The sequence below is a fragment of the Anopheles bellator genome, chromosome 2 (genome assembly GCF_943735745.2).
Source record: "Anopheles bellator chromosome 2, idAnoBellAS_SP24_06.2, whole genome shotgun sequence".
In the NCBI taxonomy this organism is placed as follows: Eukaryota; Metazoa; Arthropoda; class Insecta; order Diptera; family Culicidae; genus Anopheles; species Anopheles bellator.
The window spans coordinates 21,414,174-21,440,495 of NC_071286.1; the positions used below are offsets into that span (position 1 = coordinate 21,414,174).

The 26,322-nt window shown below is 50.7% G+C and overlaps 1 protein-coding gene across 1 annotated transcript in view; it reads left to right on the forward strand.

Annotated features, from left to right (window-relative positions):
• The window catches only part of LOC131207172 (MAM domain-containing glycosylphosphatidylinositol anchor protein 1-like), a 189,446-nt gene that overhangs the window by 161,595 nt on the left and 1,529 nt on the right, over positions 1–26,322 (forward strand). Inside the window, exons 4-6 of the mRNA XM_058199783.1 lie at positions 6,659–6,780; positions 6,853–7,003; positions 10,612–10,709. Of these exons, the coding sequence (XP_058055766.1) occupies positions 6,659–6,780; positions 6,853–7,003; positions 10,612–10,709 (371 nt within the window). The remainder of the gene's footprint in view (positions 1–6,658; positions 6,781–6,852; positions 7,004–10,611; positions 10,710–26,322) is intronic.

The following is a 26,322-nucleotide window of genomic DNA, read 5'->3' on the forward strand; positions in this document are numbered from 1 at the left end:
CCGATTTTCCCCATGGAGAAACACTCCCGAGGGGCCCGAAACCCGGGATTATGATCCCCGTAATCCTTCCGTGTTTTGATTTTATGGCAAGCAGTCATTAAACTATTATCACTTCTCGGGCACTTTCGGTTCGCCGCACACCGAGTCGGAACAGGTATGCCCTCCCCGGATGTGCCTCTAGAGACATTCTCGTTCCGTCCCAACACCCAACGCAGATCGCTTAAGCTGTGTTGTGGCGAAGGCAGCTCGGCCTGAGGTTATGAACGGAGCATCTCCCCCCGGGTATCGAACCGAATGCCTTGTGTCGGTGTCGGTTTGTTTGAATCTTTTATGACGTCATTATTTTTTTGTTTTCCATCTCCGTTGGGGGGGGGGGGCACCACCCGCCAGCCAGCCAGCAATCAGTTGACAATCGTTATCACCTGGAGACACTCGATCGCAAGTCCTTCCGGTGCGCACCGGGGGGGGCGGTTCCGGTGGAAGTTTTAAAAGTTCTTCTCGAAGCCGGAGTCGAAGTTTCCCTGGTTTTGACAACGGAAGAGCTCGACCTCCTCTCTGTCTCTGTCTCCCTCTCTCTGGGGAGCCGTTCTCCGGAAAACCCTTCTCAGGGTGTCGCTCGGGATGTGTGTGACAACGCTGGGGCTAGTAATACCGGGAATGCCACTTTGGCAGACTCACTTCGGGCCACTGCGAATCCCAATGCGCTGAACGGCGAGTTAACGACCGGCGAAGAAAGTGCTTGTAATGGAACCTCAAGCATTGATTTTTCAGCGCCTGCCTTGGTCCGCTGGGTACGCGAAAAGGATTATTTGCACGTCAATAACTCGCGGCACGTGACGCAATCTCCGGCTTCGCCGCTCGCTTACTACGTTAATTGCTTTTAGTAGTGAAAATATTTTCTTTCATTAAGATTATGCCATGCCCGCCAGGGGGAAATAGGTTTTCCCGCCGTTTTCCCTCTCGCTCTGCATGCCATTCGTGGCGTTGGCTGTTGCGGCTTCGACGGACAACAAACTTGCCTTCCCCGAGGTCCCATCAATGGACTTCTTCGTGGCCCCGATTTCGACATTAGCGTAATTAACAGTGCGAAGATTGTGCACTTATTTATTTGCCCTCCCCTAATGCATTTGCTGTGCATTTTCGCACTGCACAATGCATTCGGAAAATGCAGTGCAGCTGCTGCCGAGCCATAGAATTGTCCGCGTCGGGCGTGGGAACCCCGCAGGAACCGTCGAAAGCCCCAGTTTATGGAGTTTTTCAAATCGTCCTGGTGGTGAGCCGTAAATGCGCACGGTGCTGGAAAACTCTCTCCATTAATTGTGGTTCGGTTCGTTCCCGCACTCGGTGGCCTCCCTTGGCAGGTTGTTGATGTTGTGTTTGAATGCATTTTCGGTGCCACACACCAACACCACAACGATGGCGCTTATTTGGCGCAGCCATTTGCCGAAATGCTTCACCGAGGGCTACGGAGAAGCATTCGAAGGACGCGGCCGCGTTCGTGTAGATCGACGACGATAGGATTCTTCCTTGGAGCCTTTCGCCGGCTCGCCCAACTCTGGGAGGCAATCATATCGCCAGCCTCCCAATAAGCCGAACATAACCGCCAGGCATCTCTAGCAGGGCTCGAGATTTTCGGTCGCATTGTTGGGTCGCTCCAACCCCGTTGCTCGGTGAGGTAGTGAGTGTAAGTGTAACGCTCCCCGGGGCTCCACCCGCCAGCCTTCGCCCCGTACCGTTAACGCTTCGAGTGGTGCTGCTCCATATAATTTGATGGCACTCTTATCCTGTCCCTCTCCCGTCTGCCCGTCTTTTGGCGTGGGTTTGGCAACGATTCATTTCGTCGCATCAGTTGGTGGCCTGGCCGCCTGTTTCACCTCACGGCCACCAGTGCCGGGCCACCAGCCGGAGACAGCAATAAAAAGCATAAAACATTGTGAGTGCGACTGTTTATTACTGCCATTATCACTATCGTCGGGCGCTTCGGGTCACAACTCTCCAGCACTCGGTGCGCTCTGCGTGTATGCCAGCTGTTGGTTCGCTACCACCAACCCACCACCACCACCATTGGCGTCCTGCCCGCCGGACTAGCCACCAGGACCTAGTCGCGCCGGAGCGACCGACGACCTTCCTTTGTGTCATGTATATTTCATTCGATTTCTATTGCAAAGCTTCTCGTCACCTCGCACCTAGCTTCCTGTGCCCCGCGTCCCTCGCACCCCTCGATCGATGGGTTCGCCCTGATTCGAGTGGTCCGGTTTACGACAGGATGCGCGTGGAGACGACTTTGGCCAGAGCACAAGAACGCCTTGTGTGTGTTCGTGTGCGTTTGGATAATGCTTCGTTTTCTTCTTAAATACATAATATACTGCCACTCGCATAACAAATGAGCGAAAGCAGGTCATTGCAGTGCAGGGCGCTGGGCCCCCAGAAGCGGCGCTTAATCCAAACGAATGGGTCGGCTATTTGGGTTTGGGAGATCGTTTAAATCACAAGTACACAGAGGAATGGCAGAGTGGATTTTTAGTTGCGTTTCTCGGTTTTCCTGGGTTATGGAATTCATTACGAGAGCACAAAAATAATTCCAAAATATTATTTCGGATACAATAGAGTGTTTTTCCATGAGCTTGGGATCCGGCTTGGGACTAGGAATCGCCACCGAGTGGTTGTTTCGTGAAGCGTGAGTTCGAATCCAGGGCGGAAAGTCGTCGTTATAAATTAAAAGCACGACATCTTTTGAAGGATCACTATTTCTTGGCAACCAGCAGCCCCGTCGGTCCGGGTCCGGGAATTGCAACAAAGTAGGAAGACAAGCGTGTTCGTGTTTTCTAGGGCCTCACGAGAAGTCCTTGCGCAGTGCTGCTAATAAAAGCCTTATTATGCTCTTGTGTCGCGCCCATTCGTATCCTGGTCGCTACAGCCCCACATGCGCCCACATTGGCCCAGTCGTCCTAGGACAACGCGGCACAACGGCCCAACGGGGAGCGTACCACAAAAGGGAGGAGCATTCATGAGCCTTAATTTCGCTTACCCCTGCAGCCCACTTCTCATCCGTTTGGCGTAGGTCGGTTCTGCGATGGCCCTTCTGTCGCTGTGTTGGTCATATAATTACGATGGCTTTTATTGTCCGGAGCGCGTGGTGCTGTTGCACCATAAACACGGCAACACCCCGAAAAACGTACCTAGCTCGCTGGTTGCTGGTCGGGGATAAGCTCGTGCGGTCATCGCTAAGTTGCAAATAGGTGGCGGACTCGGGGCGGCACTCCCCTCGCTAGGCCGAAGTATCCTGGCGCTTGTAGTGGAAGAACGCCCACCGCAATCGCAAGCATCACGAACATTGTCAGCATCGTCACTATTATTATCGCTGTCGTCGATGGTGTCACCAAGATGTTCCGAACCGAAGGCGTTGTTTCTTCGCCGTCCCGTTTTATGATCACCGCCAGCCGCGTGCCGGTTCGTTTATGCGCCACTCACGCACAGTTGCGCCGGTTTTTATGAATTGTTTCGCCGTTTATTTTACGACCCCCGGATTCGGCAGCATTCGGCGCGTGTTCATCTCCTCCGAAGTGGGCCCTGTCACTGGGATGACTCTTTTCCCTGCACGAAATGTGCGATCTCCCGTTGCCGCAACCGGTAAGCGAACATCCCGAAGGACGAATGTAGCAATATTTATGAACGCAACCGGGGGTTGACGAGAGTGTCGCAACGATTGCCAACGATCGATTATTTACGATGTAAGCAGGGCCCACGGTGCATCTGACGTAGCCCAGCGCAATACATCATGTTAGTGCACCATCTTTTCTGCATTCTTTACGATGCAACTGTCGAGCGGCGGGAGCGCTGCTGTGAACTGTGGAAACAATAAAAAATAACTTGTTGTTTAACCGATGGCAATGGAATTGTGTTTCATGGCGCAACATTGTTCACACTGCTGTGGTCATGTGTGAAGCGCATAACTTACAATAAAGAAACCCGTGTGAATTCTACGCTCTCCGTTTGCTACACGGAACCGTAAATCATAATGCTCATGCAAAGGAGAAAACGTTTCGGTGCCGTGTCGTGTTCATCAACGGTGCAGAGGTAGCAAAATCCCGTGGCATTGGTGTTGGACCACCTTTGGTAGGGTATTAAATCATTTCTGTTTTAATTAGAATGAAAATCTTCTATTGGATTTGAAAATCTTCTATTCGACTAAATCATAGACAAGGCTTTATGCTAATTACAAGAAAAAATAAAACTAATTCTCGTCACTTACTTGGCTTAACTTTATGTTAGTTGCCTGTATTTCCTAGTTCATTTCGTACTTAGAGTTAGTCTATAAACCCAACGACTTTCAATGATCTTCAATAGCAATTTGAAAAAAGAACAATTTCCATCTTTCGTCGGTGATGTGCAGAGAAGCCAAAGTTCAGTTCTTCACCCCAAACCCCATAACAACGTCTCAAACATTTTTTACTCCAATTCACTCAGCTGAACGTCACCGACCACGTTAAAGCTTCAAAAGCTCCCAATGTGGCAGGAAACCTGATGTAGCCGAATGACACCATCACAACTCACAACTCCGATTAATTCGCCAATTTTTCCAACAAACAGTCGCGGATGATGGACAGTAATTTAAACGCTTTCAAACAAAGTTTCAGAATGACCAATACCTGGAAATGGCCCATTCTTGTACACCCATCAACACCATTTCGTCACCATTTCGAGTTGGTGAGCTTTCGTGCCCGTTTCTGGTTCGCCCGAATTCGATGATTAATTTCGTAGGAAAAATCAAAACCCAGAATCCTTAAAGCCCGGGGGGGCAAACGCAGAAGAAGTGACAACTCGAACGACTCCCAACGGTGACTGCACGTGCCGCGGGACACGGCCTTTTTACCGAAAATATTGACGTCCACGACACGTACGGCGCACAAATCTAGATTACGGACAATCGTCAAGCCGCTTATGCCCGGTCTTCCGGTCCGGCCACCACAACCCGCCCGAAACACTTTTGGGAAGGCTGTCGGCGCTGCCGTGTTGAAGAGGATTGACTTTTGCTTTCTGTTGCGCGAAAATCGTTGACCTTTTTTTTTGCACAGCACATCTTTCGAATGGGTGCGAAGTGGGTGGAAGTGGGCGAGTGTCAAGAGCGCGGGAGGAGGAAACAATTCTTCGTTTCACTGTCTCGGCTACGCTACGCCAGCCTTGTCCCGGTGAGCTTGTCCTCACGTACGGTTCTCGGTCGGTCAAAAGTGTTTGATTCACTGCGGCCCCACCGTCAAGGCGCAGTCAGACCCGGGATGTTAACCGGATTCATCGGGAGGACCTTAGCCCCTCGTGCCACCCCGAACCGGGAACCGGTCATTGGAAGGAAAACACGTGTTCTGAATAAATCAACCTCTCATTCCGACGCCGAAGCTGAAAGCCACCGGTATGGGGGCCAACTCACGGTTCAAGGACACGGCCACCAAAGGGAACCCGGACCGGGGGGGTAGGATGGGGCTCCTCAGCCTCGGCTACCTGAGGGCGATGGATGAGGGCGATTTTTTATCATGAAATAATAAAAACATATCCTCCACAGTGGCACGCGCACGCGGTAATAAATTGCCGAGCGGCGGGGCCGTTCACCGGAATTATTCACCGGCCCGAAAAACGGAGGAAAACTCAGCCTTCATGGACGGGGTGGGTTTTTCCTAATGGGCGACAATTTAACTCATTTCTCAACCGAATCAATCCGCCGCCGCCGCCGCCGCCGCCGAAACACCTTTCCCGGCCGGAAGTTGATTTAGTTGGGTTAATCGTTTGAGGCGCTCACTCCTCGGAGGGACCCCCGGTGTCATCGCAAAACAATTGAGGCTTTCTCTCATTCTCTCTCTCTCACTCTCTGTGGAGCAGTGCATGCAGGGCGCTGCGTGGAGCTGCGGGTTGTAAATTAATGACCGTGACAACGGCCCACCCGGCTGCAGCCGGCCGTGCGTCCGATCCGGCATTATCGACGTAAATTAGTTTAATGGATTTCTGACAGGTCCTTTGTCGTCCCCGGCGCAAGCCATGGCTGTAGCCCGGCGCAGTCCCCCGGTCGGGTTTTGTTTGTTTTGTTTTTTAAAGTTTTAAGAGTCTTTAGGCCTTAGGCCCTTTCGCCTCTGTCGGGAGGGTGGGACATTCTAGAGACTCTGGGCAACCCCGGTCGGGTGGTTCGGAGTTCGGGTCACATTAACTATTCATCTCAATTTAGAGACGGAACCCGTTCCATCGGCCCGCACTCGGGCTTTACGATGATGATGTGTCCATTTCGAAGGACTCGAGAGTTTAGCAGATTGATAGGTCCACTGGCCGCCACCGGGGAAGCCACCAGGGTTCGGGTCCGGGAGGTACTAAAATTTAGGATAAGCACAGAAAGCTTTTAACCGTATTTATAGGAAACGGATTATGGAGCCCGGACCCGGCGTGCTCAGGTGGGTCCGGATTAGTCGCCACACCCGGGCGGACGTAAACGGTTGTCCCGAACCCGAATAACAAATGAGTGATGGTTTGTCACTACACCGGTCACCTTCGGGTGTCCCTCCGTGTGAGACCCGCAGCGTAGTTATTCAGCTTAATATTTATCTCCGAATCTCGATTTGTTTTGTGTCGATCCTTCAGCTGTCACTCTCGTAACCGTGGAGTTTCCTCTTCATTGTAGTGCCACCAAGCGTCCGGGCCATCCCACCGACCGGGCAAGTGACGGCCCGCAAAGGAGGCGCCGTAACGCTCGAATGCAAAGCGTCCGGTAATCCGGTCCCATCCATCTACTGGACCAAGCGCGTAAGTGTTCCCGCAGCCCGGCTGTCCCGGACCGGACCTAACCTGACATTTTCTCGGCCCACAACCACACAGAGCGGCGCAGGCAAGTCGGCGTCCAAGATCGGCGAGGGCCCCGTCCTGTCGCTGGAGCGCGTCGAGCGGCAGCAGGCGGGCGTGTATCAGTGCACCGCGGACAACAGCGTCGGAGACCCGGTCACCGTCGACATGCGGCTGGACGTGCTGTGTAAGTATAGCATCTGGTGGTCGCGGAGGCCTCCCGTGAAGGCATAATTTGAAATTATATGACCTTAATGGCGTCGCTTTGAAACCCCCCGGTCGCCTCTCGTCCTCTCGTCGGGCGTCGTTATAAATCAGCCCCCAGAAGTCCGAGAGAGAGAGACCGAGGGCCAAGAGTCCGAGACGCCCGGACTGGCCCGGAAGCAAGTTTAATAACCATCTTAAGCTGAAATAAAGTATCACATTATTATTTTGGCATTTTTGGCGCTACCGGGACCGCGACCCGGGACCCGGAAAAGATCGTGGGAAGCGTGCTTTGCCGACTGCCTTTTTATGTTTCGTTCCGTTTTTTTTTTTTACGGCACGTTAACGTGCTGCAGACATCCAGCGGCCACAATGTTGAAGCAGCGTCCATCGGAACGGAATGTGGCCGGAAATGGGAGCGTATACATTAAAATATATTATTTTTTTGTGCTGCTTTCCTCTGTCGCCCACTTCCTGCTGCCCCGTGGCTGGTGGCTGGGGCCGGCCAACGGGGCGACGACAGCGCTACGATCGGAGCATAATTGGATGTACGGAGCGTGCCCGTTGCCGATGCACATTGCTTTTATGCTGTGCAGCTTCTTACACCGTGTACACTGCACGCTCGGCGGAAATTCAAACTCTTTCGTGCGGCACTACGAACCGGAAGTAATTTTTTTTTCGCTCCCTCGCTCCCTCTCTCGTGCTTCCTTTGGCCGTACTCACTTTCGTGAGTACGACGGAAAAAATGGCTCATCTACGATAAACTTCCTTCCACGCGATCTCAGTTTTTTTTTCTTCCGTCCGCGCACCGGGGCTAATGCTTTCTGGTCGTGGCAAAGCGGGTTTCATAAGTTACTTACAGGCTTCCCATTAATGGCAGCGATTCGGTGCAAATGGATTACGAAACGTAAAATGGTGAAAATAATAAACCCGCTCCATAATGGAGAAGTTTTTGTTCGACTTCGGTGCAGTACGGGCGGCCATCTTATGGACGGACTTTTTTTCTTCACCAGCGAGCGGTTTTCTAAAAATTTAACCATCGTTCGAAGAACGAGTTGGCTAGGCTTGGCATCACTTTTCTACGCAGCAATTGGCAGGGGTCATGGGGCTCTACTTTGTTTTGAACTGAGTGGTGCTGAGCGAAAGGAAAAGCCACAAATCATCGCGAAACGCGCAGCATTTAACAACACATGAATTGCTTTGGGGAATAGTGTCTTAAGCCTCCACGCATAAGACCCAATAACAGTATATGATTTTATTGGCCAGACATCGCCTTCCCAAAACTTTATATGATTTTGTTAGTTTCAAATAATACAACTTAAGAGTGTTGAACCGAGCAATTCCGAATAATAAGTTCCGAATAATTCCATTCAGATCGGCCTAATGCTCGATCGGCGGCCCGTGTAATACCTCATCACCAATAACCGATCGAAGTGAATCGCCCGATACCGAAGTTTTGGAAAACGTTCAAAAATGGCATACCGTTGCTAGCGTCCAACGTAATCACACGTGAGCTCCCATTTCAAGCGTTTGGAAATTAAAACAAATAATGAGGCAGACTTTGTTGGCCACCGGACTTTCAAACCCTTCTGATGGCCTCATTATCGAACAACCTTCCGGTAGGTGGCGTTTGCCAGCGATTGCAGTCGGGACCTTTTAAGCCCCGGTCCCGGGCTAATTGGAAGTCCAGACTCGCCTCCGGTTCGATGATTGACGCGTAACCAACGCACCGACCGAACCGCTTTCGAGCTGCACTTCATTTCCCCGTTGGCCCGCGCTATCAAGTGGACCCCAAGATCCGTGCTCCGCCTTTCTCTCTCTCTCTCTCTCGGTGCATATTTGTGACCAACGCATCGCACTTTATGCTGTGCGCCTGACGTGGTAAGAGCCGTACCGAGTCAAACAATTCAAACGGCTGCCAAAGCAGTCGCCCTACTGCAAGTCACGGTTTGAAGCCACGGTGGGGCTAATTAAATTTACTACCACGATGTGATTCCGGAGTTCCGGAGCCAGCTTGGTTTGATCGGATTAGACCCAAATATTTCAGATGCACGCGGCGCAGCCTATTGAACAGACAGCCTCCCAATCCGCGGTCGAAGTTAAATGTTCAACATCCCCACAAATTCCTTCATTGTTCCGCGTCACGGGCAAGTGCCTGTGGGCACCACGGCACACACGGCAGCGTTGGCGTGAGATTGAATTTTTTATCAATTCCCGAAGGCCCGTCGCACCGGGGACCGGATCCCATCCCACCGACTGGCAGCTTCCGGTAGCCCCCGTTGATAGGCCCGATTCCAGGCGGATGCTTATCATTTATTCAGCTGCAGGTCCCCGTGATTCCGCGGTGGCCGTGGCGAGCCCGAAGCCGATAGCTTCGATGATTGAACGCACTGCCGAAGGCGGCACTCCCACGTAAACAGCGCCCTCCGCGGCTCTTATGCTGGCACCGGAGCGGAATAATCTGCTTCCATCGCCGTGCCGCTGCGTCGGGTGAACAAATTGGACCCCAAGGAACGCTTTTCCCGTTTTTCCGACCCCAAATCCGATCTTGGAAGCCGAGTGAACCGGACAGCCCAACGGCAGAGAGTGGTCCGGTGCACTGTTGCAATCGTTCGCCGGCACGAGTTTATTGAAATCCAAATTACACAATTAGCGTCCGATAGGTTCGATAAATTAAAATAACAATTAACTAATATAAGGGGCTGATGGAGCCACTCAACAATCACGGACCACCGATAACGCAACCCTCAGCACGGTTGGATATGATTTTCCGATCACCATTTGGTGAGGCTCGATTCAACCAAAATGGATTTCCGATGACCGGTGCTAGGCTTAAAGTGTTACTGCCAATTTCAACCATAGACCGAACAGCGGCCAATGCCGCTAGAATTCAATATTTAATGAATGATGTTACAGGGAATCGGACCCCGGATCGCTTCACTCCGTACGCATTACTCAATGGATGACGTCGCCCGGATCCGACCCCGGCAACTGTCCCATTTCCGGGCCCGGCTTCAAAGGATGTTGTATAAATAAAATCCATTTCATCGATATCCGACAAGCTTTGCATACGGCATTTCGGGGACACTGAAACGGGGTTTTAAATCAAAACTCAACCCGACCGCCACCACGAGGTTTGGTGGGTCGGCTCTCACCGCACCGTTCAGCTCAGTTCGGTGACCTAGCGTTACGTGGGATTTTTAAATCGAGTTAATCTGCTGGCACCCTCAACCGTTTCATGGCGCTGTGGCGAGTATTCGAGTGTGGTATTTAGTGAAAAGCATAATGATGCACTGCATAAAATATGATTCATCGAGCACAACGCAGCGAACTGGGGATTGCGCCAGGTGTAAGGGTTTCCCCGGGCGAGGCTCGAACCTTGCTGCCGCTCCATCATTGGGCTGGCTCTTGATTAAAACCGGTGTTTTCATTGGCCAGCAACAACCGTTCTCCGGTCTCTCTGTGCCCAGCGATGTTGAAAGCTGATTGATTGATTTCAATGCGGCCGGCTTCCTTCTGCTACTCTCCCTGGCCCCACCTCGTAGAGCAAGTGACTGACCGGGCGATTTTCTCGTTCAATTTTCATTCCAGATCCTCCCGACATCAGCGTGGAAAAGTCATGGATCCACTCGGGCGAAGGCTTCGAGGCGCAGCTGGAGTGTATCGTGCACGCCGATCCGCAACCAACGGTAAGTTCTGCCACCGGCCATTCGCAAAATTACACTCCCGGACTGGCGCAATTCAGGCGGCTTCAGGTTTCCTGCCGCATGTACTGCCGAGTGCCTTTCTCGAGTCGCCTTGGGTACTTACTTTGCTCCTTCTGCCCTCCGAAGACGTGTCGATCGGGACGTTCTGGTTTAATGAAATAAGTCACGTAGCATTTATCAAATTAGAATTAGGACCGGGGAGGCAGGACCCGGCACCGCACTCGGCAGTCGAGGGTGATTGAGGGCAACAAGTGAATTTAAATTCATGCTCTCTCTCTCTCTCTCTGTCGGGCGGCACTCTCGCCACCAACCGAAGTCTTTGATTGGTGAGTGGTGGCCACCCTTAACCATCGGCGAAGGTCCAACGGGCGGAATTTTCGGGCCCCGTCAACATGATTCATTGAAATTCATCTCCCATCGGCCACAGGGGGTGGACTTCCCGGGCTTTCATTTCGATTACCGATCCATCGGTGCTGCCCACCGCCTCTTGAAGAACGTTTAGTTTGCTCGCTTCTTAAACCGTTCGCCTCCATTTGCGGAATGGAGACGCTCAGCCACCCGTGGAGGCGCCTGGTCGTCCACTCACTTTTTAAGCCTTCACCCGAAACGGAAAGTACTTCTTTCCATCGGCGGACCGAACGGTTGCGTTGCGAAAATCTCACGCACACGGCGAGGTGTCCGGACTGATGCCACCCGCCAGGTGCGCGCCAGGCGATGTTTTCATCGCCGCCCCAGACGAGATCATTGGCCCAACATCATCTTTGAATGATGAAACCCGGAAACCGCACCACCGGTCGGCCCTCACACGGAAACGATGCTGCTGAGAGAATGGCCCCACTTTACGGTGGGGGGCCCCGAGTGTTGCTCCGCTCCGGTCGGTGCGTAACGGATAGGCAATTTTGGTAGTTCGGTCACGGTGTGCTCCGGGGCCAACGAGTGAGCGGACCGTGCGCTGGAAGCATAATAAAAACACTCACCCGGCCCACCTGGACAGCTCGGTGCCGGTTCGGAGAACGCAGCACACCAATCACACCGAGTGGTGGTCCGCCCGGGTGGCAAGGTGTAATCAAACTACGGGGCACCTCTTGAGGCGGATCAATTGGCCGCAGCAAATGGTGCCGGTGGCCGAGTGGCCGCACCGGGAAGGGACAGTCGGTGAGCATGAAAATGGGTTTCGCCTGGTGTGAAAATTGACTCCCATCGTGGCACGGCTACGGTCCTCGGTGCTGCCTGCAACGAACACCGGAAACACTCGACTAAAAAAAGGCTGGTGGCCAATCTATATCGTCACCCCCCATCCCGACGACCCGGAGCGAAAGGACTCGCACTCAGGGAGCCGGTGGCCGCAGAAAGGCAACATCAACACAAGCGCCGCGCCGGCAGTGGTGGAAAACTTTTCCAAGTAATTCAATTTGATGGGGCGATCTTTGCTGCAAACTGCTTCCTGGCTTTCGGTTCTTATTCGGCGTTTTTTTTCCTGCTCGACTCGAGTCGGACGCAAACTGGCGGACAAGTTCATCAACCGCTGAAAACGGAATGCTGCGAACGAGCTCCAAACACCGTTCAGTTTGGTTCGCACGCGGTCAACAACTTTTACAGGCAGATTTGAATGATTGCCTTACCCAATCCAGCGGTGCAACTTCGAACTCGGCGAGCCCAACTCCAACTAACTACTAGCTGCTATTTAAAATTGAATTTTAATTTAGAACCAACTATAACGGCACCGCCGGTGGCATGCATATGTCGATGCCGGGTGCGCTGATTGAGCCAATTCGTGGAAAGTACTGCCCGAGCGAAAATGGTTCAATCACAGCTTGAGCCCTCACCCAAACACCAAGAAGATTAAAACAAGGAAGATATTCCGCCGAATCGATATACATTCTCTTACTATAATTGAAAAACAATCAATCCTATTGTTTTCAAAGGGAAATTTGTGTAAAACTTACATAAAACAGTGCACCAATTGCAAGTGCTTCAGCCAACCGATGAGATCTATACTTCGGGTTCATCATTCTAATGTGGCCGATTGCAAGTGCTACTCAATTTATGAACGATGATGGCGAAAAACAAACTGAAGCGTTTCCACTTTGCTAACCTCGAGAAGAATGTTGCAGGATTGCATAAAAACTAAGCAGAACAGCTAACACACTCCAACATACGCGTGCTGGTCTCTCGTGGGATGCTGAGGATCTGATGATTTGGGGTTTGAAATATCACGCCCCAACAGAGTTCGGAACTTTGGACGCCTGGCTGACGTGTGCACATCGATCACAGAGCGGGAGTGGGATGCATCCACCAGAGCACCAGCACCAGGAGTGCTCTCGAGGGTCGTCATTCGCCCGGCCGACAACGGCAGACAACGCTTTTCGGAGAAATTTAATAAATTTTCCGGCTGCGCTACGATGTTTCTCTTGCGTTTTCTCTGGCCGACGCATCGCTTTCGGAAAACTTTGTTCCACGGCCGGGCACCTCAGCATCGAATTGATTAGTGCAAAAGATGGCAGAACCGGTGGCGAGTCACTGGCGCACGCCCTGACCTAGAAAAGGCTGACGGGCGATGGACGATTTTTGCTGAGTGAGTTCAATTTTCTAATTGGTTGTTCCACTTTGCGTTCACCGGGGTTCCTGTCATCAGTTTCACTCTTCACCAGTGGAGAGTGCACAAGTCCCTCTAACGGGCTGTACTGTTCAAAGTGCCGAGGAGGTGTATTTGTGTGTGGCACTCCGGGCGCTCGTGTGGTTCAACAGCATAAACGGCAAGCAGTCATGCCGGGCATGCAACAGGAGGCTCCCGTCGAGCATGTAATCATAGGCCCACTTCAATCTCAACAACGCAACCGGCAACGACCGGTCGGTCCTTGTGGCTTCTCCGCCGCTTTTTTCGAGTGTCCCGCGCGGCCCGGGCGTCCGGTAGCTGCGAGAGCGGTGGTCGAAAAAGTGAACAACTTCCTTCGCCCGCCGCCTGCACGGAGCAGTGAAGTGTAATTAAAATTCATAATAGCGTAATATTGATGCTACTTTAGCCTCTCGGGGGTTCGTAACGAACAGCCGTGGCCCGGCCTCGTTGCCATTTGCTGCTATCTATTTTGCGTCCAATCCGGACCTTCGACGATCGATATACCACTGATTTTAACCACGTGACCAATCGTGGGGTTCTGACACTGTGACACTGGGCCTCAAGCTGAGTGGGCCTGAGAAAGATTGGTCGTTGTTATGATAAATTAATTTCATAATCCTTTGATTGAAGTTCCGTGTTCCAGTGATCCGGAGTCAGCGAAGCCCAATGCAATGCTGAACGCTCTTACCAGAAATAATTCACCACGGCCTGATTGGGCCTTCGGCGTTTTCGACCATCCGCCCGGCTGTCCGTTAGCGTCAGGACAGCGCTGCGAGGTAGCATGTGAAGGGTCTAATCTCAGCTGACTTCATTACACTCCTTCGTGTGCGTGTCGCTTGATGGTACTGTTGATGGCTACCGAAGCCGACAATGTTTGCTGTTACAGCTGATGGGTTACTGATAATGACGTGTGGCGAAGGAGTTGAAGGCTTCATCTAGTACATGTGTTTCAGCACTAAGCCGTAAGCGGAGACGAGCAGCTAACTTGAACCATCCACTTGAGGGCTAAGTGTTGAAAGTGTTCCCTCTGGGATCACTCCACTGTTACGAGTAACAGCGACAAGAAGATCATACTAGCACATAAAAATTAAACCCAAACAATCAAAAGATTTGTTGGCAAGCTTCTTCCGTGCTTAACTTTATGATAATTCTATTTAAATCAATATAATAATGACCTCAAGACAGGACAAATCTTACCTATCCCACCGTGGCGTTCGTGTTAGGGCAAATCAGACCATATCTTCTGTGTTCTCAAAGGTCTTCAGCGTTCCCTAAGATTGCAATTTCAATCCGTTGTTGTTTTTGCTGTCCATAAATAATCTGACTCTTTGGCTTCTTTTTGAGTGTTATTTATTTTATGCTGACAATCTTTAGTTGATTTTGCCTGTTTATGTGATCCTTGATTTACCCTTTTTAGTGCATATGGCAATTCTTCGTCACTTTGTCACTTCTTTGTCTATTGACTTTAATATATCCCTTAACTAGTGTCGTAATGTTTGTTTCTTTAGTGTCTCCACAGTAACTGTTTTATTCATGTATCAGTTCCTTCACTGGTTAGATGTTTCTGTTTTCGTTTCGTCAATCGCGATTGCAATTAGTTCTGAATTAATCCCTCAAAATGTCGATCGGGCTACAATTTCAATTTTTCGATTCGTCAATTGAAAAATCAATCAATTCAAAGTCAATTTTTAGCAATCCTTTTGATTATTTTTTTTGTTCATTTTAATACAATTTCTTCCTAAGTTTTCAATTCCATGAGATGCGTGTGTCTCGAGATTCGCGTCAGCCTCTGATCTGTGTAACTTTTTATGCCCCACTTTGACGCATTATGACCTGTGTTGCCCCGGCTGAAACCGAACGTTTAATCGATGCCTCTCGGTGACGCCCCACGGCCACTTCGGCCCGCTCCTTTACGACCGTGCGTGATGCTTCCGAGCGAAGCTTATCACCTTGTCGCCCAAACGCGCGCGCCCGCAACGGTCCTGTGCGAGGCGGAAAGTATGTTGTCGGTTGCCGGAACACGCCGTCGTAAAATTTACCGCATCGCCATCGCACCACGCCACGCCACGCCATGTTATCACGCTTCTATCGCAATCGTCGGCGACATTTCTCAATTCTTCGCCTTCGGTGAACCGGACGATTGGCATCTCCGAGGGGCGCCGACGATGGCGATGATTATGTTGCGAGACGGGAAGAAGAATGAAACACTAAATTCAATCGAACAAAAATTACGATAATAGAGGCGTACGGTGGCCGCCGCATACCGAAGGGGCCCGGGCCAAACACCCGACCGACTGGGGAGGTGACAGCGACTCGACCGAGGAGGAAAATTGTCGAAGATATAAAAAGCGAGGGGAGAAAGCATACTGACAAAAACACGGGGGACAGCGACAAGGACACGGCGTCCCCGGGAAACTCACGCTTCCGGAAAAGTGATAAAACTTCAAATCAATAGTAATAAAAAAGGCGTTTGTCGCAGGACCGGAAGCCACCGGGAAGCCACGTCGGAACGTTTTTTGTGCGTACTCCCAAACCAGACAAAAAAAACGAGGAAAAGTTCAACAAACGATCATGCAAACAGGAAAAGGACAGGCGCGAAACTCCCGAACGGAATGGAAGGCCAAAAGATGAAGCTTATTACTGCACTCCGGGCACGTAGGAAATATTAAGGAATTAGTTTCGAACGCTGGGGTGCTGAAAGGACATTCGGCACACACGCAGCCATCCAAAGATGAGCTACCGCCGGGTCAGCGGGTGGATGGAGTTCTCGCCTAGCTTTTTTGTGGTTCCACAAAACCGAAAGAAAAATTCAATTTTCTCACTCATTGAATTGTGATGTTATTTTTGGTTTATTGCGCCCGTCCGCGTGCGATAGCTCTCGCTTTTCGGTTGGGAGCGAAAAAGAAAACCGGTGTCTCCAACTTTGTTTTCTCGTGGTTTAAGCGGTCGGTGCATTGGGATAAAGCGAAAGAAGCACCGGCACCACGTTCCATGCTCACAATGGTGAAGGTTGCATACTTTATAATTTCAACTTTTCCATTTCCATACAACGAGCGAGAAACAACCTTCTTCGGCCGTGTTCGGACCATACGGTACGGGGCTGAAACAAAATATTGGTCCACCGTCAGCATCTCCAGGAACAATAATCCTCCGGGGAGTGGAGCGAAATTTTAATAAAGCCACGCCTAACGGAGATCGAATATCCTGACGGTGGCCGCTGAGCGTTGGCCTATTGTTTCAGCGTTGCACCTTCCGCTCCAGAAACCGCGAAAAGCGACCGGGGAAGAACGCGGGCCCATGACGACATAGCAAATTATCCTTCCATTTTAATAAACTTTACCATCCGCACCGCAGAGGCGCCGGCGTTGACCCTTCCAGCCAGCTCAGGTAATGGACCGACACCGAAAAAAAAACACGGACGAAGCCAGAGCACTCATAGCCCGGGAGCCGCGCCTGTTGCTAGAATTGTTGCCGTTCGGAAAAGCATAACGAAAAGGCGACATGCTCGGACCGGACACGCCAAAGCATAACCCGTTCGGCGGTGAGCGTGAAACCGCGAGTTTGACCGGTCGCTAAAAGCTAATATTATATTTTCACGAAAATTCCAACCGAACCCGAGGCGAGGCCATGCACGGCAGGAGGGCCACATGCTACACGCGAGCGCGAGCGCAACCATTTTACAACCGTTCGCTCGGCACCACCAACCCGCAGACATTCCGTTTGACCGACGCCGCGACCCGAAGATTTACTGTGCATCGTCCACGGGAATTCCACGAAGCTGAAAATTTATGGACCCTGGGCCCAGCTCCAACCGGGATCCAATCGCCAAATGAAATGAGAGCCCCCGGCGGCGGGGCATCGGAAGGCTGAGGTGATAGACGGTGAAGGTGCCGTTGTGTGAAATCTAATCTTAGAAAGTGGCAACATCGACTTAAAGGTGGTTGGCGTGGCAAGTGGCACACAGTGGTACTGCCGGATGGTGTGATAAATAATTCATATGCTAGCTCCAGATTCAGTTCGATTGGTCGAGGAGGACCCCGTACATCATCGGATCGGCCACCCGAGGGTGGAGAAATAATTCATTCGAACGTGTGAGGTGTAATCTCAATTTTAAATCAATCCACGCGGTCCGTGATGCATCAACAGATTGCAACACCGAAGCGGTGGCCGATGTTGCGAACGATCGCGCTTAAGCTTTAAGCTTCAAAAGCTTAGCGCCCATTTGTAGACCTTCGCCAACGACTCGTTCGTCTCGTGCTGTTGGCAATTTATAGTTTCAGTTTGGACGGGTATAATATTTTAAAAATCACCCTTCAACCAAACTGGTTGAAAAATATGTGTGTTAAGGGCAAACAGGAATGTTTAGATACAACTTTAATTTTCACTCCATAAAATATTGAATCTCAAAATGTATGTTGCATCGATAAATATTTATATTTTAATCCAACAATCACTCAAAAGAAAATTTAAAGTTAATTGAAAATCTTTAAATCGCACCGCATCCAGGTTCCGATCCGGACATTTTATGATCCACTTCCGATTGTGGGATGGCTGATCGGGTTTAAAATTCGCATCCCTAAGAACACTTTTATTGGTTCACTTCTTCGTGTGATAACCGTTTATTAGCTAATGCTAGCCAGCAATGTTAGTCTTCTATTGCTTTCCATAATTACTATAGTACTACTACCAAATATTGTTACCAAAGTTTAAGTTTGTTTTCCTTGGAATAGTAAGCCGCATGGATCTAATGTGGGTTTTAGAAAGGACTCTACTCCCAACGCCAATCGTAGCGCAGCTGATGAAAATTAAAAAGAAAATTTGACAGAACGTAAAGCTTCAGCCCATTCGGGACTCAAAGTTCAACTGTAGTTGCTCTTTTGAGGAATTAAAAATATATCAGATCAGGAGAGCGGGGTTAGTTCTTGCATACTGAGCATCCTCCTCAGTTGATCTACGTGACAGGCATGATGTGATTAAATCAGAGTACGGTAATTGAAGTGTCACCACCATGGTGACAATTACCCACTAATTTTATACCTGACGGGATGTTTCTCATGAAAATCTTTCATTGTGGCTCCCGTACGCCGAAGGTACGTCAAAACGAAGTAAGTTTGTGATCTTACTTTAACAAACCCGACGGTGCGATTAGTTTGTGTCGGCATCCTATGAACGCAAATCAAATGCCACTAACGTGATAAGCAACTCTCAACTACTACTGAACCGAAGCTCGCCCGAGGTTCAGCCCCGTCCGTGATTTCCCGGCCACCCGACCGTAAGGATCGTAAACAATTTTCTCACCCAATTTTCATATTCCTCGCGCGCTCGCCCCCGGGTTCAAGTCGCTAGTTGAAAGCACCGACACCTGTTTAAAGATTCATTGCACACCGCTGCCGCTGCCGCCGCCACCGTCGTCCCGGCCACTGCGCCCACTCCTTGGGCCGCAGTTTACTCGGAATGAACTCGTTAGGAAGCGATGCGTCCTCCGCAACACCGACACAACGCAGAGAGCCAGGCCTCGGCCTCGCCGACGGTGTGCGGACGGATAATCACATTGGCACCTAACAACGGTAATCACCGGCAATCGCTTCATCAACTATTTATAAACTACTCGAGAAATTTGCTCCTTCAGCCGCCCTCTGGTGTCCGGGGCCCGGCCGGTAGGATTGACTACTACGGGGACAGTCGCTACGAAGAAGGCAGCAAAGTGGCCCTCATAACCGTATGTAAGGGCGTAGGGGGGCTCCCCCCACCGGGGGCTGCCGAAGTGTAAATGTCCATTCGGGGAACCGGCGCACCGGGCGCCATCGAGCAGCGCCCGGTAGGGTTGCCGAAAAACTGGCAGACCCAATCCCACTAAGCTTTATGCCGCACTTGTATGAATTACCATCGCCCTCAACACCTTCTCACGCCAGGGGTTACGCGAAACCAAGCGGGTCCCGGGGCGAGGACATTCCGTCGAAAAAAGTAGCATGGGAATGTCGTTTATATTCATGAAACCACATTCCGGTTGCACGTGGTCGGATTACACACACATACACCTTAGAGGACACGAGGGTGTGTGTGTGTGTGTGTGTGTAGTTAGAATTGGGACACTTTTGAGTTTTGAAGGTAGAAAGCTTCGGTCGTCAGCATTGACACAATCTGTTTTGAACCTTGTTCAGGCTTTTCTCTTCCGACTTTCCCATCTTTTGCTCCTCCATTGTTTCTCAATTGAGCATCCTTGTCCCTCTCTCTCCCTCTCTCGCTATCTCTTTCACTCTGTTCCTCCCTCTCTCTCTCTCTCAACATCCTGTTTCGGCATTTTCGTTTAACTTTAAACATGAAATTACTTTAAACAAGGTATTTACCATTAAGTTTCATAAATTTGCGGTCGCTACTCACAACCGTTGTGGGTTCCGTTGAGCGTGCGTATGTGTTTGTGTTTTCAATAAACAATAATTTACAATAAACACAGCGAGCCAGGCAGGCAGCCCGCGTCGGTCGGTCGTGGTTCGTTGCCAACATTCCGTTGGGGGCCATTTTTCTCGATTTCCACGAAAACTCCCGCCGAAACCGTCAGGAGCCTTCGTTTTTGCTGCTGGAACTTTCGAAGCACAACACACTTCATTCGCCGTCGCCGCGCGCCATCATCACCATTTCGTGGCTTGTGTTTATTACCGCTCGACATCGCTCGGTGGGGCATCAAGTTTAACGTTTATTGCCACACTACCGAGCGCCGCCCGATGGTTCCGGGTGTGAAAGGTTATTTTCGTTTGGTTTATGATCAATCAATGTGTCAACGGAGCGAACCGTGCCGCGTTGATGCCCCGCTCTTTCGGCCCTTCGGCACCGAGAGCTTTCTTTTCTCCTCCCACCTGGGTGGGTGTTGCACATAAAATTGTCAAACGAATCTATGTTCGAACGAAAACAGAACACCACCACCAATAACGGTGTCTTCGCGAACCGACACCAACAACACGGTGCTTACTCACTTACCTTAACGCCTGTCCGCCCACCGGGCCACCGCCGGCGGACACCCGCTGGGACGGAGCCGAAGTGAGCATTAAACTTTATGCTCCAAGGTGCTGTGCGACAACAAATGAACAAATGGCCCTACGCACTGGCCGCTGCAAACTAATAACCGACCCCAGGAAAAACCACCAAACGATTACGATGATGGCGCGATTGGGTGGAAAATCGGGAAAACCCCGGCACAAGGTAATGGTGGTCGTGCGGCCAGTCAGCATTAGAAAATTATTGTTTCCACCACCCGGCCGGGGCGCATAAAGCAGTGATTACAAAGCATAAAAAGCCAACCGAAAACAGGGAACCGCGCGACCGCTTAAGCGTGCCGCCCGGAACCGGATAGCGAAACGGACTGTAATTTTCCGGGTTTCCTTTCCAAATCGTTGCGTCAACCGAGAGCTCCGCACCGAAGCGTAAAAGAAAGCTCGTAAAATGTAAACGAATTTGCTAGGCACGCCGAAGAAACAATCGCATAAATATTCACTAATTAAGGACTGCATCAGAGGGCCGCGGGCCGAACGGACCGGGAAGGGAACCGGCGAACCCTTCCCGGAACACTGGCTTCCCGCACCGTAATCCTCTTTGGTCGGCTGGTCGGCCGAAAGCCGTCCGAAATCCGTGCCGAACGGTGCCAAACGAAAATACATTGTCACATTCATCAGTGTGTTTGTATGTGTGTGGCGGGAAGTTCGGGTTTTTTGCACGAAAAGTCTTTTAAAACCCCATCTCCCGGGCTGGCTTTGATCCTTCTCCCCACAAACCCCTTGGGTGGCAATCTTGGGAAGGGCAATAAAAAGCGTCCCTGGAGCGTCCCTGGAGCATCCCTGGAAGAACTGAGGGAATGTAAATCTCTGAGCCCTTAAACGTTTTTTTTTTGTCTCGTCCGACCGAAGGGTCCCGGAAGCGGTGATGTCCGAGCGGTGGGTCCCGAGCACCAGCAAAAGGGATAATCCTGTTTGGGCCATCAAACCGGACGCTGGGTTGGGACAGTCGCCGAATCGCCGAATCCTGGCGATGGACATCGGTTTAGCCACTGGGGGACCGCAATCGTATAATCGCCTTCCATTGTTGTCGGGCAGTTTTGCGGTTGCGGAATCCTTTGCACTCAACGGCGCGTCGTGGCGGCGGGACCGTCCGGTGGCCTTAAACAAGAAGCCAGCTGGGTGGCGATGGCGATGATAGCGGTCGAGCCAAATCGAGAGAAACCCAGCTAGAAGGATGGCGCTCCGGACCCGGGGACATGCTTTTTGCCGAGAGTAGGCGGAAAGAAATGAGAGAGTAACTCGCCCTAATCCGTCCCAAACCGCCGGCCGGCGTTTGTGGCGCTCGCATAATCCGTTACATCAATTAATCCAAGAATCCGCTCTATGAGGTCACAAACACACAAACACCGGTAATTGCCGACTGTTAGGACCAACGAGGGCTCCGTTTAATGGGTTTCCCGCAAGCTCGCTCCCGAGCTGCGTCCGGCGGCCCGAGTCAGCCCGTCGGCAAGTGAAGTAAAGGATTATGAAAATCAATTCGAGGCTCTCGGATAGAAGCTTCCCTGTTCCAGTGTTCCGGCGTTCGCCACCAAACCTCTGGAGATCTGGACGCAAATAGCTCCATTGAGCCGCTCTCCATCAAACAGGGGGGGGGCTTCCGGCACAAACATCGAATTCGTTCACCTTCAACGGACCCAAAAGCCCGCCGCCAGTGGTGAAATTTTTGTTCGCCAAAACTCGGCGATAAAATTCCAACGGTCCGGGTCATGCAGGACGAACCAAAAACACCGTGAGAAAGCGCGCGCGAGAGAGAGAGACCCCAAACAGACGAACATAAAGTGCTGTGCACGTAACGCGTAAATTCCAATTTGTTTGGTTTGCAGGATTAGGACCTTCGGGCTGCCGTGCGTTCTCTGGCGGAGCTCGGAGCGCGCTGTTAACATATAACCCGCCAACCCGGGCTAGCATGTACCGGAAGTGGCAGGAAATAAAGCTTGCCCGGAACACGGCCCATCGCACGTTTGAAATGTTTCTAGTTTGGCTTATTGTTACGCCCATCGAGCTGATGCTGGTTGTACCTGAAGTGACCCCGGCCAATTCGATTGGGCGGCGAACCGTTTAACATTTCAAACACACCGATTAAAGGCTTAGCTCGCAGGGTTAAATGTACATTTTTATTCACTTTCGACCGGCCGCCGGCCCGGCTTAGCACATTCTGTAACGATTAGGGGTCGGACTTTTATCACTCCCCATTGTTTGTCAATAGCTGGTTTTAACAACGGCTTTTTTGGTGACCATTTGATTGCCGGTTGGATAGAGTTAAAGCTTAAAATTTACTCGACGAATTCGCGAGGGACGTTAGGAGCATCCAATTACTCGAATCGAATGCTTCTTTTGGCCGATTCTGCTACACAATCCGAGCGCAAAGTTTTAAACACTCTCGGACCACAGAAAACCCCTTTGCGGGTTATCGGGATGGGTTCGAGTAAGCAGATTACCCACGTCACTGGCCGCAACGCAATCGGAACGTAACGACAACTGTTCTCGATTGTGATTGTTTTCCGATTCGCCAACCGACCCACCGGTGACCTATTTTGCATTAAAGTAGAGCCCCTGCCAAACGGGTCATGCTGTGGTTGGTGCCCCGTCCTCGTAGCACAGCAGGCCTCACGAAGGGCACACCGTGACGTACAGGACAGCCAGGGCCTTCGTCAACACGCTGACCACAATCGTGCTCATCGTCCGTGTTCCGGTGCCAATCCCAATCAATACGTGGCCCTCCCGTGTTGTTGCGGCTCCTCGGGCGCTGCGCTGCGCTGGGTATTAACTTTCTGTTAATTGGTTGCACCGGTGTGCAGGGACGGCCATTACGTCCCGTCACTCCGAGGCACACCGGTGGCGTGAAGTGTTCCCCGGAATGGTCCTAAAATATTGTCATCCGCCAATCGGGCCAACTGAGCAGAGGTCTCCAGCTTCAGCCAACTAGGGGGCTAGGACGTCATTCCGGAGGGTAAGTGGCAGTGTGTTTTCTAACCAAACACCCGGCCAAACACACACCGAGGTCGCTCGCTCTCCTCGTTTGTTTGGACAACTTGTTGAAATTGGGACTTTGTGGTTTTGCACACATTTCCGGCCACGGTTCGGACTGCGGGCAACTCGGCCTCGGCCGCCCAGAAGCTCGTTGCCGGGACTCGTGTGGCGGGGGCTCTTACATTTTTCCACCAATTTCTCGTCACAATCAAACGATTTGTTTCACCACGGGGCCATCGGCATCGGGCGCAAAAGTATGACCTACGACAGGAGCCCAGGAGCTAATTAGGGGCGCACTTCGCGAAGCAATCAACCATAAACTGTGGCCACCGTCGTATCAACGGGATTACCGATGCGACTGTTCCGGTCTAAAATTGTTGAAAGTAATTCGATTAACGTTACACAGATGAGCGCTTGAAACGAACAAACCATTACGAGCATTTCATTGTGGAACGAATTACTTCATTCGTCTAAATAGGGGGCCCCAATTATGATTTTCAAACTCGTTTAAGGAATTCATTCAAAAGTTCATCTGAGTTCATTTTGCTATCGTGGCAGTCGATCGAGTTTCAGTTACGGGAAGGATGAACTTTCCGTAGCGGGAGCTTTCAACTGGATGAACTTCTTTTGTCGAACGATCGACTCGAACGTCGCCGCATTATGAAACTCGAACGAATTGTCGTATTCGACAATCCGGCTTCGGTCAACATTTTGCTACGGAAAGAGCAGCTCTGTTAGGATGTCTTTGATTTTATCAATTAGTTTGTATTGTTTATGCTCCGCAGCGATAGCAAGGTGGGCCGAAAGGATACTGATGGGTTTTTTTTTCATTCATGCGGTAGCTAATTACCCCGTAAAGAAACTAATTAGTTCGGAAGAAAGAAGGGCAAGAGTAGGTAGGTGTTTTGTATTCCTGTGGTTACCGCAGTCCCGAATAGGCCGGAAAGATAAGGGTAATTTCTTTTTAATCATGTTGCTACAGCAGTTGCATATAGAGCGAAGAGATTCGGGTAAGTTTGTTTCTATTTCGGAAAGTATGCTCAAAAACATTTCCCTTGAGATGCGAAAATTTTTCTTGAACACGCAACAACATTATTACATGAAAGAAAAATCGATTGATCATTTTCGATTTTGGGCACACTTACCCTGGTGATGAAAAATTCAAAATTCGAAAATTCAATTTTCGTTTGGTTTGGAAAAGCCTAGAAATAGTTTCGAACAACGCGTTTTCAAATAGTTCAGCTTCGTTTGCAATTCTTGTTTTACCCACCGCACGTTTTACTTTGAATCCCGTCAGCTGGGTGCAGGCGGAATGCTGCCTCCAGCCAATCGTTGTGATCCGAAAACAGGGTAAAAAACGGCAAAAATTTAACAACATAAATCTCCACGAGGCCTAGTAATGGTTGTGGAGTAGAAAGCATAACAAAACATGCCACCCACCACCCCATATATTGTTATTTACGTCCGCAGGGTCGGTGAATTTTTCCACAACTTTGGACCAAAAACCGCACGAAAAGAGAGAGAAAAAACAAGCGAATTGAGGTTGGCCACAATTGATGATTTTGTGCCATCGAACGGGAACAACGGCCGGTGCAAAACCCGGCGGCGGCACCCTAAATAAATGATAAAGCAAGCCGCTGACCGGATGTGACGGGGGAAATTGCAGAAGTGGTCCACCCCGTCACTCGCCCTATCTCGCCCCCTGGGCACTGGCCACAGACACTAAAAGTATTTATGTCCCACCGAACCCTATCCCTAACCCGCCGATCGATAATGCAGATGCGTGCTTCCGGTGACAAAACTGAGCTTCTCGTTGACCACGATTGCGCTCGTGCATTGACCTTCCTGAGAGGGCAACTTAAATCGATCGCTTATCTGGTGGTAAGAATTGCACGTGATCCTCGGCGGTAGGATTTTTACCGAAGCGCCGCGAGACGTGATCGGAGTTACACCGGGACGGCAAATAGTGTCCCCGTTTGCTGTCGCTATTAACTATCGTTGGAGCCCTTGGACACGTTCGGGACATGTAAAGCAAATTAATTCGTTTAATCTGTTTGCACACGTTCCGGGGAACGTGGAATGGCACCGAGCACCGTTCCGGTAGCTGGACATGCCAGATGACCAATAGATTTCCGACTCTTTCTCCGGTCGGACCATACGTACCAGTTACTGGATTGTTTTGTAGCTTGCACTGTCCACTTTGTAATAAACGTATCGGCGAGCAAGATTAATTAAACGAACAAACTGTACCAATGTCCGCAGTGGAATTCTGTAGCTTGAACGAAACAACTTCTCCATCCTAAGGACCAGTGTAAAAATTGTAATATTTGACCCTGCCGAAAAGAGCCCGGGGCAACCTGGTTAACCATTCGAGCAGAATTCTGAGCAGAGAAAGAAACGTTGCCGTACCGGCCGGTCACAGAAAGAACCACACCAAGAAATACTGACGCCAATGGCAACGCCAGCAAGGAATCCAATTTGGGCTCGCTTCACAAGCGTCTCCGAGCAGACATATTTCCTTTACAATCAATTAAACAAAATAAATTGAGTTATACGAAGTTATAAAATTTCACTGTTATTGCCCCGGCAGAGGGCGCGCTATGGCAGAGTTCCTTTTACTGCTGTCACGTGGCACTGTGTTGGCGCCGTTCCGTATAATGTACCAATTGGTGGACCGCAAACTTCTGGCGCTGCCCATCCGCGCTGCTTCCTGTTTGCCACATCCTGGATTGTCCCCTATCTCTCCGTTCTAGCACTCGCCGGACTCGATTCAATTGTCAATTGCCATAGGAGACCTTCTGCCGAAGACACGGAAGGAGAGTGCAATAATGGCGAACCTCAAGCCGTCCGATGTGATGTGACTTGGGTCCAGAACTTCACTGCCCTGGAAACCACTTCAAGCGGCTCGGTCCACCAATCAGTTCCCAGGAAGTGTAGTTTGCGGGTCCACCCGTCTACC